Below are 17,528 nucleotides of genomic sequence, written 5' to 3' on the forward strand. Positions count from 1 at the left end.
AGGTACCATGCCTTGGCGTCCATTTTGAATACGGTAACCGATATGAAAAATCTTTTACCTCAACACTTTTTAGTTTTTAATAGCGATGCGCACGAGTCGAGACATGTCTCGAATCTCGACTCGACTCGACTCGAATTCGAGTCGAGATTCGAGTCGATACACACATACACACTTTGTAAAATTCGAGACGGGTCGAAACAAACATGTTTTTCGACTCGAATTTTCGAGTCGATACACGAGTCGAGTCGAGACCGGTCGTAAAAGTCTCGACTCGACTCGAATGTCTCGAAAATCTTTCTATAATTTATAATATTATTTTGAAGAAAGTATTCACTCAGAAACAACCTTGAAACCAATTCCAGCTTATATTACTTTAGAAAGGTACAGAACGCATAAACTTAATAGTTAATCTTTCGAGAACAAGATTTAATTTTCAGCACAATTCAGTTAATTAAAACTAATAATTAATGTAGTAATATTTGATTGTACTTTAATAATAATAATAATAATAATAATAATAATAATAATAATAATAATAATAATAATAATAATAATAATAATAATAATAATAATAATAATAATAATGTAGTTTGTATAAAACTATTATCCCTAGCCTATATCTAGCTTGTATAAAACTATTGCCATAAAGTAAACTTCATAAATTCTCTGAATGAGCAATTAGGAGTCTATATAGTAATTTAGCATAGTTATAATTAATGTGTTTTCGTTCCCATGAACACAATAGGGCTACATAAGTCCTCATTATTCGCTTCATCAACTATTTTGAGCCTTTAATGTGTTGCAACATATCATAATGACAATTAGATAGGTAGTCATAATGTTCTGGCTAATGTGTGCGTATATTTTAACTCGTATATTTTGTCTCGACTCGAATTTTGAGACGTCTCGTCTCGAATTCGAGTAGAGTCGAGACAGAAACTGTCGAGTCGAAACTCGAGTCGAGACGGAAATATATTTTCGAGTCGAGACAACATTTTGTCGAGACGAGTCGAGACAGGCTTAAATCTCGACTCGACTCGACTCGTGCGCATCCCTAGTTTTTAAAGATCTATCGAACGAGATATCACTTGATCTATGTTTTTTCCATTGACAATTTTGAAGTTGGGCCCCCATGAAAAGCGGCCTGGGAGTCACCACGACATCGTCCGACGTGTTTTATGTCATTTTTCTGTTTCACTTTTTGTTGTGTTCATTGTCACAACTCTGTTTAGTGTTTGAAGGTCTATCGAACGAGGTATCACTTGCCCCACGTTTCCATTTAAAATTTTAAAGTTGGTCCCTGGGCCCCCATGATGGGCGGCCCTTGGGAACACCGGGGCAACACCATTCGATGTGCCCCCATGGCTTTCCTATTTGAACTTTTGTTTGGTTCATTTATGTTCAACCGTTTTCATATTAGTGCTACTGGACAATTAACTGATACAGGTAACATTATTATCTTGGCTGCCATTTTGAAAACGGTGACCGATATAAAAAAAAATTGCCACATTCCTTTTCAGTTTTTAAAGATCTATCGAACGAGGTGTCACTCGCCTCATGTTTCCATTTACAATTTTAAAGTTGAGCCCCGGGCGCCCTTGAAGAGCGGTCCTGGGGAACACCATGATATTACCATTCGATTTGCCCCATAGTATTTCCTATTTCAGTTTTTGTTCAGTTTATTTATGTTCAACCGTTTTCGAGATATTTCCATAGGAAAATTAAAATGGGACACCCTATATATATATATATATATATATATATATATATATATACAGGCGCGGACCCAGGATATCATCAAGGAGGGGTTAAACCATAGCTTGCCTCTTTATCCAGTGTAAAGCAGGATTGAAGCTCATTTTAGTCAGTGTAGCTATACCTGAGCGTTAAGGGGTTATATAGCCCCTATAGCCCATGGTGGAAAGACTACACCGCTGAGAAAAATGAAATGAAATCTTTGAGTTTTACGTCCCACGATTATGCCGGTTAGGCTAAAAGAGACGGTGATGAGTAATGAACGAAATGGTGGAATGAAGAAAGTGGGAGGAAACGGGAGAACCCCGAGGAAACCCACGCACACGGTATTTGTCCACCACAAAGTTCACTTCGCGGGGATTGGGGTCGAACCCGGGACCCCAAGCACCAAAGGTGAACGCTCTACCACTGAGCCACCGCGGCCCCATGCACCGTTGAGAGCTCAGGAATAAGCTTAATCTATGTTACAGCACTGGATATATGCTTATGTAATACATTACGACCTTATAAACTTGTATAAGAAACAGAATATACTTAAAGTGAAACGCGAACTATACCAAACATAAGACTTTGAATCTAACTTGTTTGGTGATCCAACCCGAGACCACAGATAGCAAAGATGAGTGCCGTAGCTCCCACCATAAGGTTAAGGAAGTGCCTGTTTTAAAGTGTCATTTAAACACTGAGATGTGAAAGGGTAATAAAGCAATTGATCAATTTGAAACAAAATATAGGGTAGTAATAATTTACTCTATGCGTTAAGATAATGAACGTTATATTCTGTTTTTAAAATGACAATCAAAGCAGTGTTTTTTGGATAATAACTGAGAAATTGTAAAATTTCAATTTCGGTACGATTAAATACATTCGTGCTGCTATGTGTTGCGTTATCCGTTAGGAGGTATTGAACAATTCTTATTCAAAGGAAGTAAATAAACTACTGTATAGCACTGGAGTTAATTTAATAGAGTTTAATTGTATAGGCAGCACTGAGGCTATTTGAGACAAAGTCTATTGCTGAAAGTGAAATATGGGTTACAATTAGGCTTTTATCCCAGATATGTTATACCCACTGATGATTGAACCAACCCGGAACACACGCATGGAAAGCATTAGCGATAGCAAATTAGCTACGAAGAAATACATCATACAATAATTATGTCAAGAATGAAGGCAGGACCGGAAACCGTAAGAACCGGAAACGACAGACTGTACGATAATAATACTTTCACAATTTTAATTTCATACTATTTATTTCGAGACTTTCGAGACGAGACCGAGACTTGGCCTTCGAGACCGAGACCGAGATCGAGACAAGCATCTGTTAACCGAGACGAGACCGAGACCGAGACGGCGATTTTTGACTCGAGACGAGATCGAGACCGAGACCGCTACTTATCAACCGAGACGAGACCGAGACTGTACAAAGTCTCGTCTCGTCTCGTCTCGATACCATCCCTATATTCTATTGATTGAGGCGAGAATTTTTAGCGATGTGAATAAAAACAAATATAACAGGAACTCTGCTTTGGGCGATAATGACTGTAGAGTGTTAGGTTTAAGACTATTAGTTGGGGCGAGAAATGTTTTAAATTTGTAATATACAATACTAAAAAGAAAAAGAAGTGTGTTGCAAGGTAGATTGTTCTTGTTTATTGAACTTGGGATACACAATTTTAGATTGGAATATAGGACATGGATTAAGGATAATGTCAAGTGAGTTACGTGTAAATAAGTAGTAGAAGTTGATGTTTTTAGTGTATTGGAAGATTACGACATTATGATTAATGTGTATTATGAGTTTTAATGAATAAAGGTATTTGAAGGAGGTAACAGGGTTGAAATATATGGAAGCTAATGAACTTGAATATATCTATTGCTCTGCTTACAAATAAAATAATTTAGTGGAAACTACTTTTAATATTTACAGTAAAAAAGTTTAACAATTGGCGCAGTCGATTATAAAGAACATTACGCTTTTAAATAGTAAAGATGGCTTCATTTAGCAACTTGAAACTTTTGATGTGGAAACAGGACGAATTCAAATTTACATTGAGATATTCGAACATGTGGCGTTATCTGCAGCTTTACTGGAGGATCGGAAAGTGGCGACATTTTTGGCTGTCATAGGGGGTCCAGCTTATGAAGAGTTGAGAAATTTGTGCACGCCAAGTAAACCAGCACAAAAATCGTATGAAGAATTAAAACAGTTTGTGTTAACGCATTATGGAGTTAAAACTAACGAAGTAGCTGAGAGGTTCAAGTTCCACCAGTTGACACAACGGGAACATCAAACGAGTGCCCAATTTGTATTGGTGTTGAAGAATCAATCTGCATTCTGCAACTTTCATAAATGTTTAGACCCTTCTTTACGGGATCAGTTTGTGTTCGGTATGACAAATAATGTAGCCCGTAGGCAGATATTGACGTCTAGTTCCCTTGATTTTCAACAACTAGTTGATATTGCTAGGAGGTTGAAAACACGGAAGAGCAGATGACGATTTTTAGCAGTGTTTCTGAGAGAAATAAACTTCCAATTATCATGATGCAACATAGCGGAATTAGAGAAAGGAAAGAAGTACAAGGTCGCTCAGCATATCATACTAGTAGAAATAACTCACCACGATCATGGTATTCTACAGATTCTAGTAACTTGCAACGAAGTACAAAGAAGAAATTAGGTTATTCGGTATCATTAGAGTCTTCAGATAGCAGTGATGGACAGGTGATTAAATGTCGGAATTGTCGTCTTTCACATGTAAAAGATAATTGTCCAGCTTTTGGTAAGAGGTGTTACAAATGCACAGGATTGCATCACTTTTCAAGTGCCTGTATACCTCAACAATTACATACAGAGATTAACGAATTACAAATAGATGACCAAGTTACGGAAAAAGAACAAAGGTTTAGTCACAGTATAAAGCAAGTATCAGACAAGCCTTCAGTATTGGACCAGACGCAAAAACAAGATTTGTATACAGTACTAACTATGGACACCCTGCATTACCAATCTTCAAATGAAGTTGTAGACGAATGCAGAAATGTACCTCAGCCTGAGTTAAAAAAAGAAAAATAAATCTAAGAAAGGTAAATCGAAAAAGGAAAAACAAGAGAAGGATTCAGTGAACACGGAAGATTATAAATTACTGTCCGATTCTGAAGAAGAGGAGCTATTTTACAATTATAACGGACAACCTAATTAACCCATGGAGATGGAACATGATAGTTACAAAGGCAAAAATAGAAAACTCAATACATACGAAAAAAACTATAGACGAAGAAAGACACTTACAAATTTAAAATGCTCGATACTGAAGAATATATTTTGGGATTAAAAAAGGAAGTCCTTCAGTTTCTCCTACAAGATCTAAGAAAGAGGCATAAAAAGGTACTTCAATGGTGGGACATAATGACGAACATGAACACAAGTGGCTGTGCATGTAAAAAGAATAGGAGAGAATTTAAAAACAAAAAGAGTGGGTAGAATATTACAACGTACAGTTCATTTTTTTCTTTGACATCCGGGAGAAATGTTAAGTTTAAGAATATTAGTTGGGGCGAGAAATGTTTTAAATTTGTAATATACTTACTAAAAAGAAAAAGAAGTGTGTTGCTAGGTAGATTGTTCTTGTTTATTGAACTTGGGATACACAATTTTAGATTGGAATATAGGACATGGATTAAGGAAAATATCAAGTGAGTTACGTGTTAATAAGTAGTAGAAGTTGATGTATTTAGTGTATTGGAAGATTACGACATTATGATTAATGTATATTATGAGATTTAATGAATAAAGGTATTTGAAGGAGGTAACAGGGTTGAAATATATGGAAGCTAGTGAACTTGAATATATCTATTGCTCTGCTGACAAATGAAATACTTTAGTGGAAATTATTTTTAATATTTACAGTAAAAAAAGTTTAACATTGAGTAATAAAGAATTCCTGAAATATATATTTCGTTCCCCTTCTTTTGTCGCCATTACCATTTCGTCCTACAGTGTCCAAGGTTGGATTCAGAAAAACAAGATTTTTACCTTTTCCAGTCTGCACACAATTAACAGATGATATACATATTCATGGGGCGTTAAGAGACTTTAAGATTTGACGTTTCTATATATCTTATCCTTTTTGCTTTATGTAAATAAAATATTGGAATCTGAAGTATTAGTGAATTTCAACCATTTTCCATATTGTTACATTTCCAAACATACCGGTACAGAGAACGATTAAACAAGCTCCTTCCATTTTTTCACCCACCACTTTCGAACATTGAAATGTTACCTAAGACGTTGTAGCGTCCCAGAGAGGTCCTTAGCTCAGAACACTGCAGTCAGGATTAACGCTCAGTACTCTCGCACTGAGTTAATAAAAGGAAGGGTAGCCACCTGTGTATTATACGGGACACAGGAACTCCAAATAAAATAAAGACATAAGGAAAAGCGAACAAACGTATCCGACCTAACCGAAGTCGATACCCACCTACTCCTACAAGCAGGCAGAAGAAGATCCCTTACTCATATTGAATCAATTACCAGTAAAATTACCTACGATTAACATTGTAGGGAGGGACAAGTAAGCAAACTATATCAATTGGAACTAATACTACCAAAGGTCAAAACCCAAATGCAATAAAAACTTTATTCCTTCTAGATACAAAATAATGATACAACACCATAGCTAAACCGTACATGTGAAAATCACATATAAACTTTGAAAAGAAAAATTATTGTGCTGCCGGAAATAAGCACGCCTTTGCGAATTCAATACTTCTGAATGCTTGCAGATAAGTCTGTACATTCACGGCTTCAAGCAACAACACAAATGCGAATAAACTTGAGCATCCTGTGTTTCAAGAGAAAGCCTTACATATGTTGTCGACTAACATTATTAGTTATCAAATGTAAACAAGAAACTAAATGGAAAAAAACCTCTTAATATAGCAAAATTCACCAAAAAATATGAAATGCATTTATAGGAAATTCCTGAATATAAAGTCATATGCGTATGCTTTAATAGAAATGAATTTTTACTACTCAGGGCACTACACTTATACAAAATATCATAACACCTTGTATGCATATATGTAATTAATTGTTTCAATATTCAAAATTTACTCTCTTATTAGAAGAAGAAAGCCATCACGTTTCTGTTAGAAAAGTAAAATATTTCTTTGGGAGACGGAGTGAACGATTGCTTATAGCGAAATTATTAAACAAAGTTGTAAACAACTAGTGATCGCTTTAAATGGATCCACCCTTGCACTTAAACATTATCTCCAAGAGGGGACAATATGGTAAGTAATACTAAAGCCATGTGGTCTGTAGTGACGCATAATGAACAATGCTAAAACAGGTGCGCTGTAATGGGAGAGAGTAAAAAGAAAGACCTCAAGCGAGATCAACTAAAACTAAGATAACCCATGTGGTGAAGGGGATGTAATTCAGTATAAAACTCCACGAAGCGGAACAGCCAAAATAACTAACTCACTTCTAAGGTGTGCTTTACTAAAATAAGGCTGCCTCCTTGACACATTTAATAAACATTGGGGCAGCTCACCAAAATAATAGACTTGGAAGACACAATCATTGCACTAAGGCAAAAAACTAAGAAAAAGCACTATCATTTGAGACCAAAATTCACGGCGGATATGAGGAGAAGAAAAGGTTGAACACTAAGACGATCTCGCTAGGTGGGATTCATCACAAAAGAATTCCTTGAAAGCATATATAAGAATATGCTAGATACACCTAGCCCACTGACACATTTACTTTCATTTTTAATGACCACGCAATGAGCTGATCTAAAGAGTATAGAGGGAACAGAATACTGGTGTAGAAAATTACTGCTATTTCCCTGGTTTACACGGCGAGTGCTACAACTGAAGACGGGAGGTAACTTGCAGGGTGACCTGCAGTGGGAGACTAAGTATTCCCACAACAGGAGAGCGTTTAAAGTTTCCACCACTGCACCAAAACACTCCGGAATATACATATGAGGAAGTAGGAACATTTAAACTCACTCCTCTTGCGAAAACGTGGGAAGAAAAGTCCCACCCAAGTGACACTATCCCAAAGAACGGCCTGGGATGTGTTCATAGTAAATGAATACCACTGAGATGGGCTAAATGCCCTCATCTTAGTTTTAATTCCAAAGCAATGATAGTGCGTCCAATTTAAATGTGCGCCAACAAAAGAAATAATTTCATCAGTTTTTGGAATTACGGACATATTGAGAACCTAACTGAGGTTGTGAGTAATTATCGCACTGAATTAAGCCATGGGCAAAAGCGTGCTTGCTAAAGCATTGCCAGTATAAATATAATTGTTAATTCCTTAGTTATCACATGTAAAACACTAAACTTGTCTGGAAAATGTACGTTGATAAGCACAGATAATAAGCTAGGTGGATGTAGACAAATAAAAGATCTGCATGGCGTGGATAGTGACAAGGGCCAGGGGCTCCACAGAAAGACTTACTCTGACATGATTAAATCACTACTGCATACAACCAAAACATGCATTTTTGCTAGATTGTTGAGAAGAAATGTAATGCTCACAAGATATAAATACGAGATATAAAAGGAGAAGAACGAGATATAAATACGTGTTGAATATAAATGTCGTACTGAAGTAAAATGTATAACTTTGTATTGAGTAGATATGTAAACGTAAAGGTTGTTGGTACCTGCCCCGAAAGGTTGTTGGTTGCAATAATTTTGAAAAATGTGACGAATATAAAATATGAATTTAAAGTTCTGTATACCGCCGCATGTTAGATATTTTCTTTAATCTTTGTAGTATGATACATTTTTACATGTAAATATTAACATCGTCTGTTGTTATATTAACTGCATGTGGCATCAAATTAAGGCAGGTCATCCTAATCCTAATATATCATTAAATCTACCATCATTCATAAACCTGAAATCGTCCTGTTCAATTACATTTCAATTTAAACCAACACATACGAATCCTCGAACCTGAACAGTTTTCCACTTCAGCAATTGTGGTCTTGATATAAAAGCAAAACCTCTTTGAACCTATACAATTCTCGTTTATTTCCATTGTGGGAACATAACTATAACTGTGTGCACCTAATGTGATACAAGGTGGTAATGATTCAAGGTGCTAGTAAATGGACGGGATAATAAATAGATTAACAAAATGACGTAGTCACTGTGAGATTAATGACAAAACTTCGTTTCCTTAATCTCGAAAAATGAAAAGATGTATAAACAAACGAATTGAATATGTGTTACTCGCAGTTTATAAATATTATTTTTATGTGTGCATATACGTATTCACCAGGATATGGCATATGCTTATGATGTAAATTTAATAGGTGATGATAGGAGAACAATAGAAAGAAATGCAGTGATCTTATTAAACGCTTGCAGGGGCTAGGGTTTAGAAGTAAATGCAGAGAAAACTAAATGCATGGAAGTGCGTCAGGACCGGAATACAGCAAATTATGGATGCGTTAAAAGATTAAATGATACTTTTGATAACATGGATAGTTTCAAATATCTAGGATCAATATTAATAGAGGAACATCATATTCACGGAGAAATTAAATGTCGACTAAAGGCAGGGAATTCGTACTACTACGCGAATTTTGTCGAGGAATTTGAAGCTTAAAATATACAAAACGATAATCATGCCTGTTGTTCTGTATGGCTGCGAAACATGGTCACTTACTCTGAGGGAAGAACATAGACTGAGAACAAGATCCTGAGACGAATATTCGGACCCAAGAGGAACGGGAATGGGGAATGGCGGAAACTTCATAACGAGGAACTACATAATTTATATGGTTTACCCAACAATGTTAGGGTCGTCAAGTCAAGGAGGCTTAGGTGGGCGGGTCATGTAGCTAGAATGGAAGAAAGTAGAAACACTCTCAAAGTCTTGAGTGGAAGGCCAATCGGAAAACGACCATTAGGAAGACCTAGGTGCAGATGGGAGGACAATAGTAAGACAGAGATTGGAATACAAATTAGAAACTGGATGCAGTAAGCTAAGGATAGAAGTCAGTGGAGAGCTTTTGTGAACGCGGCATTGAACCTCCGGGTTCCATAGGCCATAGAGTTAGTTAGTTAGTTAGTGTGCATATAGACATAAAGTGAATTTAAGTACATGAACACCAAAAGGATGCCTTACAAACGTGCGATGTAAAGTCGTCTGAAATTACGAGAAGGGACTCGTTGTTTTATGATCTTTTAAGTTTCTTCCCTTCCTTTGATATAAGTTATGGACCCATTTAACCATGGTCTTAAGTTATTTTTCTTTCATACGGAATATTATAGAATGTAACCAGATTTTTTCAAATGTACATCTTATTTTATCAAAATTTTAATTATTTTTTATTATTTGTCTTTCTCTTATCTTTCTACTAAGATCAAATTCATGTTGATGCAATCCAATATTCTATATAAAATGATACATTATATGTGTGTTCAATTGCATGTTTTAAATATTTTCTTCATTTCTAAATTCTCAATAGATGTAATAAAAGTAGACCAAATGTAGTTAGATTATAGTTCCTTTTAAAAAAAACTGAATCACCTATGTCAATACATTATGTATGTATGTGTGTGTGTGAATGAATGACAAATTTAGCGTAGGCTTTAATCTTGATTTAAAACCATAGTGTTTATAATGTGTCTGTAATATTATATTATATTTGTATTGGTGCATGAACGAGGTCATGAAAGATAACCAACTTTAAACTATTGCAAATCGGCTCTGAAAGGAAGCCTAAACAACAGAATGAGCTTGGATAACGACAGTCTTTTCAAAGAAACTCGAAAACTTTTATTTGTGGAAAATATGTAAATCACTTTGATTTTTTTTTTTATTTCTTGGCAAATTCAAATCTGTGTCCGATCTTCACTATGGAAATCAGATACTGGATAAAGAGTATCTAACGCAGGGAAATAACAGACAAACTATTAAATTAAAACTTCTCATCACTTGGGCTGGATCAGGGTAACTCCCACGTGTGCAGTTGTATGGATCCAGGTAGGGAGTATGAGGGAACATGTTTCTCTTCGGGATCACATCAGAATTGATTCTAAGTAATAACATTCGGGTATTAATCACCTTTTCAAAACTATTCAAGTCTCTTTACAATATTCCCATCATTATCAAGTAATTCTTCATATCAAATTCGTTCTTCCTTTCTTGTTTTTCTCTTCTCCTTTTCCTTCTTTCCTCTCACTCTTTCTTCTCGTCTTTCTAGTAAAACTGAAGAGGGGCCATAACTGGGAGTCGTTGCTATAGACACGGCAATTATATTATTTGATGTTTTTCTTCGGAAGCCCGACAAAATTAATCAGTAACAAAACATACGCATAAGGCGACATTACTGAAATTCATTCATAATTCGTGAACATTTCATAGTCGTGAACATTTTGGGTCAAATCAGAAATATGCCTTGAGATTATATCATTCGACAATGGAATCTTTGACAATTTCTGACAAGGGAACCTTCCGAAAATGATAGTTGCAGTGAAAGATGTGACTTATGTCGATTTAAAGAGCTGTAACAGAGATGAGCATTCCCAAAAAATTAGCTGCCCATAGCAATAGGTTCAAGAAATATAAGGGGTGGAAGTTCGGAAAACAGCAAGGTTGGACAAGCGGGGAAAAATGCAAAAAAAGAGGGGCACGGCAAAATACAATGCTGACAAGTGATGTATAGAAAGAAACTTGCCACAATAGGGAACAAATGAAGGCCACCAGTGGAGTTACATGTTACAAAAGTACATGTTTTGCAAAGAGCACTATATGAACTGAGTGCAATATTCAGTGTCAACCTGTCATGTAGAACATAAGATATGACTTGTATAATCAGTGGTAGAATCTAACGAAATAAAATAGAAAAAAAACAGAAGTACGAAATAGACGGAGTTGGCCATAATGCGCCACATTTGATCACGAGCTATAGATATTAGAATGAACAAAACAAGAAAACACCAACTATGCAGGAAACCGATGTACCTAGATTCGAAAAGAAAAACGAGTTCCAAAGTTGGCGACACTGGCCATGAAAATCCAGACAATTGTAATATAATTAGGCCACTCGCTTCACGAAAGAAAATTCCGGCAACAGGCATTTGCCTTCGCATCATTTGTGCATGCTCGTCAACATTGTACGTGCAATTGTTCGATGAGACAATGGTCCAAACATAAGATACATTTGCAGTGAGCACAGCGGAATACTGCCAATCCGTCACACATGGTACAATGATCGAATGTGAATGTCTCGAAACAGTACTCTAGAGGTGTCGGAACCTTTGGTGGTCTTTCTATCACATATCCATACTTGTAGAAAAAAAGAAAACTTAATCAAAGGCTTGAATAAACATGACGTAAACTGGGTTAAGGCTTGAAGTTTCAGAAAATTCTCGCGGGACCAAATGTTAAAGTTAGTATCTGATAACACAAGCTCTGTAACGTAGCGCACGAAGTTTTTGTATGATCTAAAACTAAACATCAAGTGGTTGTATCGGACCCGTACAACCAGGAGGGAGCAGCTCAACTTTGAAATTCATGTTGGTACATTTTCGTAGAGCAAGTTGGTGCCTTTGTTCGCTGTTCAAGAATCAACAAGTAGCACAACATCAGTTGGGTTTCTTTCTGCCAAACTTGGCCAAAACACGTTGACATAAAACACGCTTAAATCACTTTTCTGCATGTTTGCGGTTGTATTTGGGAAGGACTTAAGATTCGGAAGAGTTGACTAAAAGTCTTTGGTCTTCTGGGGAAATGTTCCTTTGCCTTCTGCCATTTGCACATACATTGGTGACAAGAGAGTTCCGTAAGCAGAGATGACAGGCATTATCATATACGAGTGTGATGTTGCAGAGATCGATCCAACCACACTGTAAACATGTTTTGCACCTTTTGTAAACACGCGATGAGTATGCATTTCCTTGTCAAATCTACTCTGATCGGTATTAATTGAAAGGGCGTGATGGCTTGACTATCAAGCATTGTCCTGATCTTAGTTCGGAAAGAGTCTGCCAAAGTAGCCAGTTCATGGTGTTTCGTAGAGAATTGTCTGTTAATCTTGTGGGTGATCACTCCTACACCAATATTGTAGCGCTTCTTAAATTTATAGACCCACGATTCTGAGGCCTTAAACTTAAGTCTATTATGTAGATCCATGGCGTGTTTGATGCGTAGAGCCCATAGTCGTAATGTCTTGTTATGTATTCTGGCGCCAGATTCTTCGTGTTGCATGAAGCAACTGTAAACTTCGCGGTTTATATCGTCTATAGTTACCGGCGGAAAAGAGAAGTACTTCTTCTTGATCTGTACGAGAACCATATATGACCTGATGCAGCAATGTCTGTTCATGACGGCTTTCAATGATCTTCATCGCGAACTGTCCGGATTGTCGTAACAGTAGTACAAATAAGCCTTTTTCTTCTTGGATGTATCAGAATCTACTGTACGAGTTTGTGGACTGCCAACCTGCGTAGGAGACGGAACATAGGAAGAACTGCTGCCTCTACATCCCGACAACTGTGAGAGAGACCTGACATGTGGAGCTACATGGGTGGATGTGCTCGTCTGCGATTCAACACGCACAAAGTCCTCACTCGCATATTCTATGCCTTCATTAGATGCATTAAACATATCAGTACCGAGACATACAAGTGTCTGATAGTCATCAAGAACAATAGCATCATTACGTAGATTCCGTGAAACACCTCCAGATCCTCTGCACTCGGTGGATCGCTACTGGACCAAACTCCTTAACCAAGAGAGTGATGACAATTTGCGGACTCATTCCTGAGAGTCATAAACAAGAGGGACGTATTACTGAAGGACAGATAAACGTGGGCAAATCCACTTAATGGCTACAAGACGAGACGATAAAATATTGTTGTAGTATTTTTACAAGACAACAACTACAGTTCTTGTAGTAATACTACCTACAAAACGAAGTGTTAAAACGTTTTTATGAGACAGATCCAAAGCTTTTCTCGTGCGTATCATTAAAATATAGATTTCCAGTCACGTAATATGAATATTTAAGTGAAGCTAGAACAAACTGGAACACAATTTCGGACAGACGTTTTTAGATGACAGATTGGTGTTGAAAACAATGGAACAAAGACGACCACTGAAATATATAATTCCAACGTGGCGGAAAGTAACACACTGTTGCATTTTGATAGAATATCTCTGTCGTTTGTTACCTAAACTACTTGAACGATTTTAACAAGTGGAATTTTGGATTTGTCGTGATCCATACTGTGTCCTGGGTTATATGTAAGTATGAAAAATAAATCCAACATTGTGGAAATCAACTACGCATGGAACCTGTAATTTTGGGATATTGCGAAAATATTTTTAGTTGTAGAACGTGTTCCATCGTTTCCAACACATGCTGTTACCTCACACCAACATAACTTTTTATGAAAGTAAAATGCGCCATGTTTATTTTTTCAGAAATGTATATAACCCAGGACACAACATGGATCAAGACGAATCCAACTTGATCGTTTCTGCTATGTTGAAATTATGAAAAGAGTTACAATAGTATACTTTGCTCCATCGTTTGCAGACACACAAAAACCGCTGTAAATAATTCTTTTCCAATTTAATTCTGGAGTCATTGCTATTTTTACAAGACTATCGGGCTGTTATACACACAATATGGATCAAACATTAAAATCAAATTGATAGAACTCCCTGTCTGGTGTCGCCCATTTGTTTGTTAGGCATGGCCTTGAAAGCTCTTTACCGCATGGTTGAACATTTAACCCAGCGTTTTCGAACACTTTCCCAAGTGCGACACGTAAAAGGTGTGACCTTTATTATCAGAAAATACCAAATTCCAGATTATGGCGAATGTAGGTAAAGAAGTCCGTAAAGGAAGTGAGGAACTCCTGAATGATTTGTGGGTTTAATGGTACAAAAATGAATACACTCTTAAGTAAATTCACCAAACTCCTGAATTTTACCTTTTAAGTACAGGCAAACGTAACTACAAGTGTGACTTGGTTTCACTTCACACAATTGTTCTAACACTACTAGCTGAAATGCCCCGAATTGTACGGGGAGATTTGTTGAATTTTCTAAACTACTGCTATTTTCTACTATTACTACCACACTACTAACTACTTCTACTACTACTAGTAGTAGTACTAGTACTACCTACTAGGCCGTACTACTACGGCGACAATGACTTTGGTAATGTCATTAATGTATTTGGCGACCCAAAAACACTGGATTTCAATCTAATATCGGTCATTTTGGGCACTTTTTACCCCTGTCCTAGCGCAGCCCATCTGGGTGGTAGGGGTGTCTAACATAGTTTCGTGCCATACTGTAAAATACATGTGTACAAAGTTCTTCTGAAATTACTTCAGGAGTTCTTAAGTTATACCATTAAAACCATTCCTGGTGTGAAAACCCCATTTAAAAAGCATTGGGTGTACTTCGACCCCCTGGAAAACGGGCTGAGTTATAGGGGCTAAACCCTACTGTATTTGTTACCTGGTATATTTATGTCACGTTTGCTCAAAATCTGTGCAACCGTGTAGTATATGTGGAATTTACAAACACGCATAATCTATGCGCTTTTATCCTTCAAAGTTCAGTTTTCTGCACTTTTCCTCACTCATAAGTTGGAAAGAACTCCGCTTTACTTAATATTATTCATCTATTTTGTTTGTTTTTTTTCCTCGTTTCAACCCCAGACGCTGACATTGAAATTACTGAACTCCTTGTATTGATTATGTGCATATGTTACACAAAGTTCAGTATGACGTATTTGTTCGCCACAAATGTTTTTGTTGTACTACCTTTTACTACTAATCTAGCATGATCATTCGTACAGAGGTTAATGCTTACCTTTAGCAGCAGGTTATGAGGCATCTTGACCAGTCAATTGCAGGAAAGCAAGTGACTTACGAGTGTTTGCAGCGCGCTCTTTTCCTTTCCTGTGATAGCATTTGTCTGCTTTTTTCTACACCTTCTCCCTCCTACTGATCTTATCGTTCTTACTTGTTCATCATCCTTCTTTCAACACACTAGTAAACATCTTGTGCTGCTGTATGCAGTAGTATCACCACCTATATGATATATCCATAGTACCTCACCTAACTCTGCAACTGAAATAGTTTCAAAGCGATGACACATCCAGTTGTGCAGGAATGTACCCATGTCAGCGGACGACAAACTTCTGTGAGAAGCAAGTGCCCCCAAGTCCCCCATCATAGGGGCCAACTTCAAAATTTCAAATGGCACCATCGGTCGAGTTATATTTCTCTCGATAAAGCTTGGGATATGATAGCGCACATCAGAAATATGTACCATATTGGATTGCAAAATCACCGCCAAAATATCTGCTTGGTGACAAGAACAACGTGCACTTTTGGTGGCCATTTTGAAACTCGTGCTTCATATAGCAAATGTTTCTTATAGGCGGTGATCCATGTATTCAAAGAAATATCATCCGCCCCTGTTTCCATTTGAAATGTTGCGGTTGACCCTCGAGCCTTATGATGGGAGCCCTGGGGGACTTGCTTCTAACAAAGTTTTCTCGGCCCTCGACATGAGTACATTCCTGTGCAATTGAATTTGCAACATCTCTTTTCGCTTCACAGCAATTTGAGATCACAATGTTCGATGCCATGTTAAGACACGACATATATTTGTGGCGGCCATTTTGAAAACCATACTTCATATAGCAAATGTTTCCTATAGGTGTTGTTGCACATTCCATGGTCTAACGAAAGAAGTACCACTCGGATCCTGCGGACACTTGCTTCTCACAGACTTTTATCACACCCTGACATTGGTACATTCCTGCACAGGTGTATCCGTCACATTTTTGTTTGTTTCGCAAATTTTTCAGGTCACAAAGTTTGGTGGGACAGCCTGTATATTCCCACATACGACCCAATCATGACATAATGTTCACTACTTCTTTATCGTTTGTTGGCTCAACCCAACTATTTCATGTTCCCCGACTTGATATTGCCTCAACCACTCCAGCATTGATGCATTCCGAGTGATGCCTGTTGCCGGAACTTTCTTTCGTGAAGCGAGTGGCCTAACTATATTACAATTGTCTGGATTTTCATGGCCAGTGTTGCCAACTTTGGAACTCGTTTTTCTTTTCGACTCTAGATACTTCGGTTTCCTGCACAATTGGTGCTTTCTTGTTTTGTTCATTCTAATATCCACAGCTCGTGATCAAATGTGGCGCATTATGGCCAACTCCGTCTTTTTCGTACTTCTGTTTTTTCTATTTTCTTTTGTTAGATTGTACCACTGATTATACACATCATATCTTATGTTTTACATGACAGGTTGACACTGAATATTGCACTCACTTCATATAGTGCTCTTTGCAAAACATGTACTTTTCATTGCAGTTGGCAACACTGTTAACCGCACTGGGGGCCTTCATTTGTTCCCTATTGTAGCAAGTTTCTTTCTATACATCACTTGTAAGCATTGTATTTTTGCCATGTCCCCATTTTTTGCGGAATTTGCACTTTTCCTCCCTTGTCCAACCTTGCTGTTTTCCGAACTTCCACCCCTTATATTTCTTGAACCTATTGCTATTGGCAGCTAATATTTTGGGAATGCTCATCTCTGTTACAGCTCTTTCAATCGACATAGCTCACATCTTTCACTGCAACTATCATTTTTGGAAGTTTCCCTTGTGAGCTTCTTCGTTGTTGATAATTGTTGGTACTATATCTTGTACACAAGTTATGATGAAATATTCCGCAATATTGTG

At 37.2% G+C, this 17,528-nt stretch overlaps 1 protein-coding gene across 1 annotated transcript; it reads left to right on the forward strand.

Moving 5' to 3' along the window:
- The first annotated feature begins 3,464 nt into the window (after positions 1-3,464).
- Positions 3,465-4,253, forward strand: LOC145689323 (uncharacterized). The gene is made up of 2 exons (XM_081763466.1): positions 3,465-3,471; positions 3,841-4,253. The coding sequence occupies exons 1-2, from the start codon at positions 3,465-3,467 to the stop codon at positions 4,251-4,253; spliced, it is 420 nt and encodes a 139-aa protein (XP_081619592.1).
- The last annotated feature ends 13,275 nt before the right edge of the window (positions 4,254-17,528 follow it).

Source organism: Thermobia domestica, chromosome 7 (genome assembly GCF_964235325.1).
Source record: "Thermobia domestica chromosome 7, izTheDome1.hap1.1, whole genome shotgun sequence".
Taxonomy (NCBI): Eukaryota; Metazoa; Arthropoda; class Insecta; order Zygentoma; family Lepismatidae; genus Thermobia; species Thermobia domestica.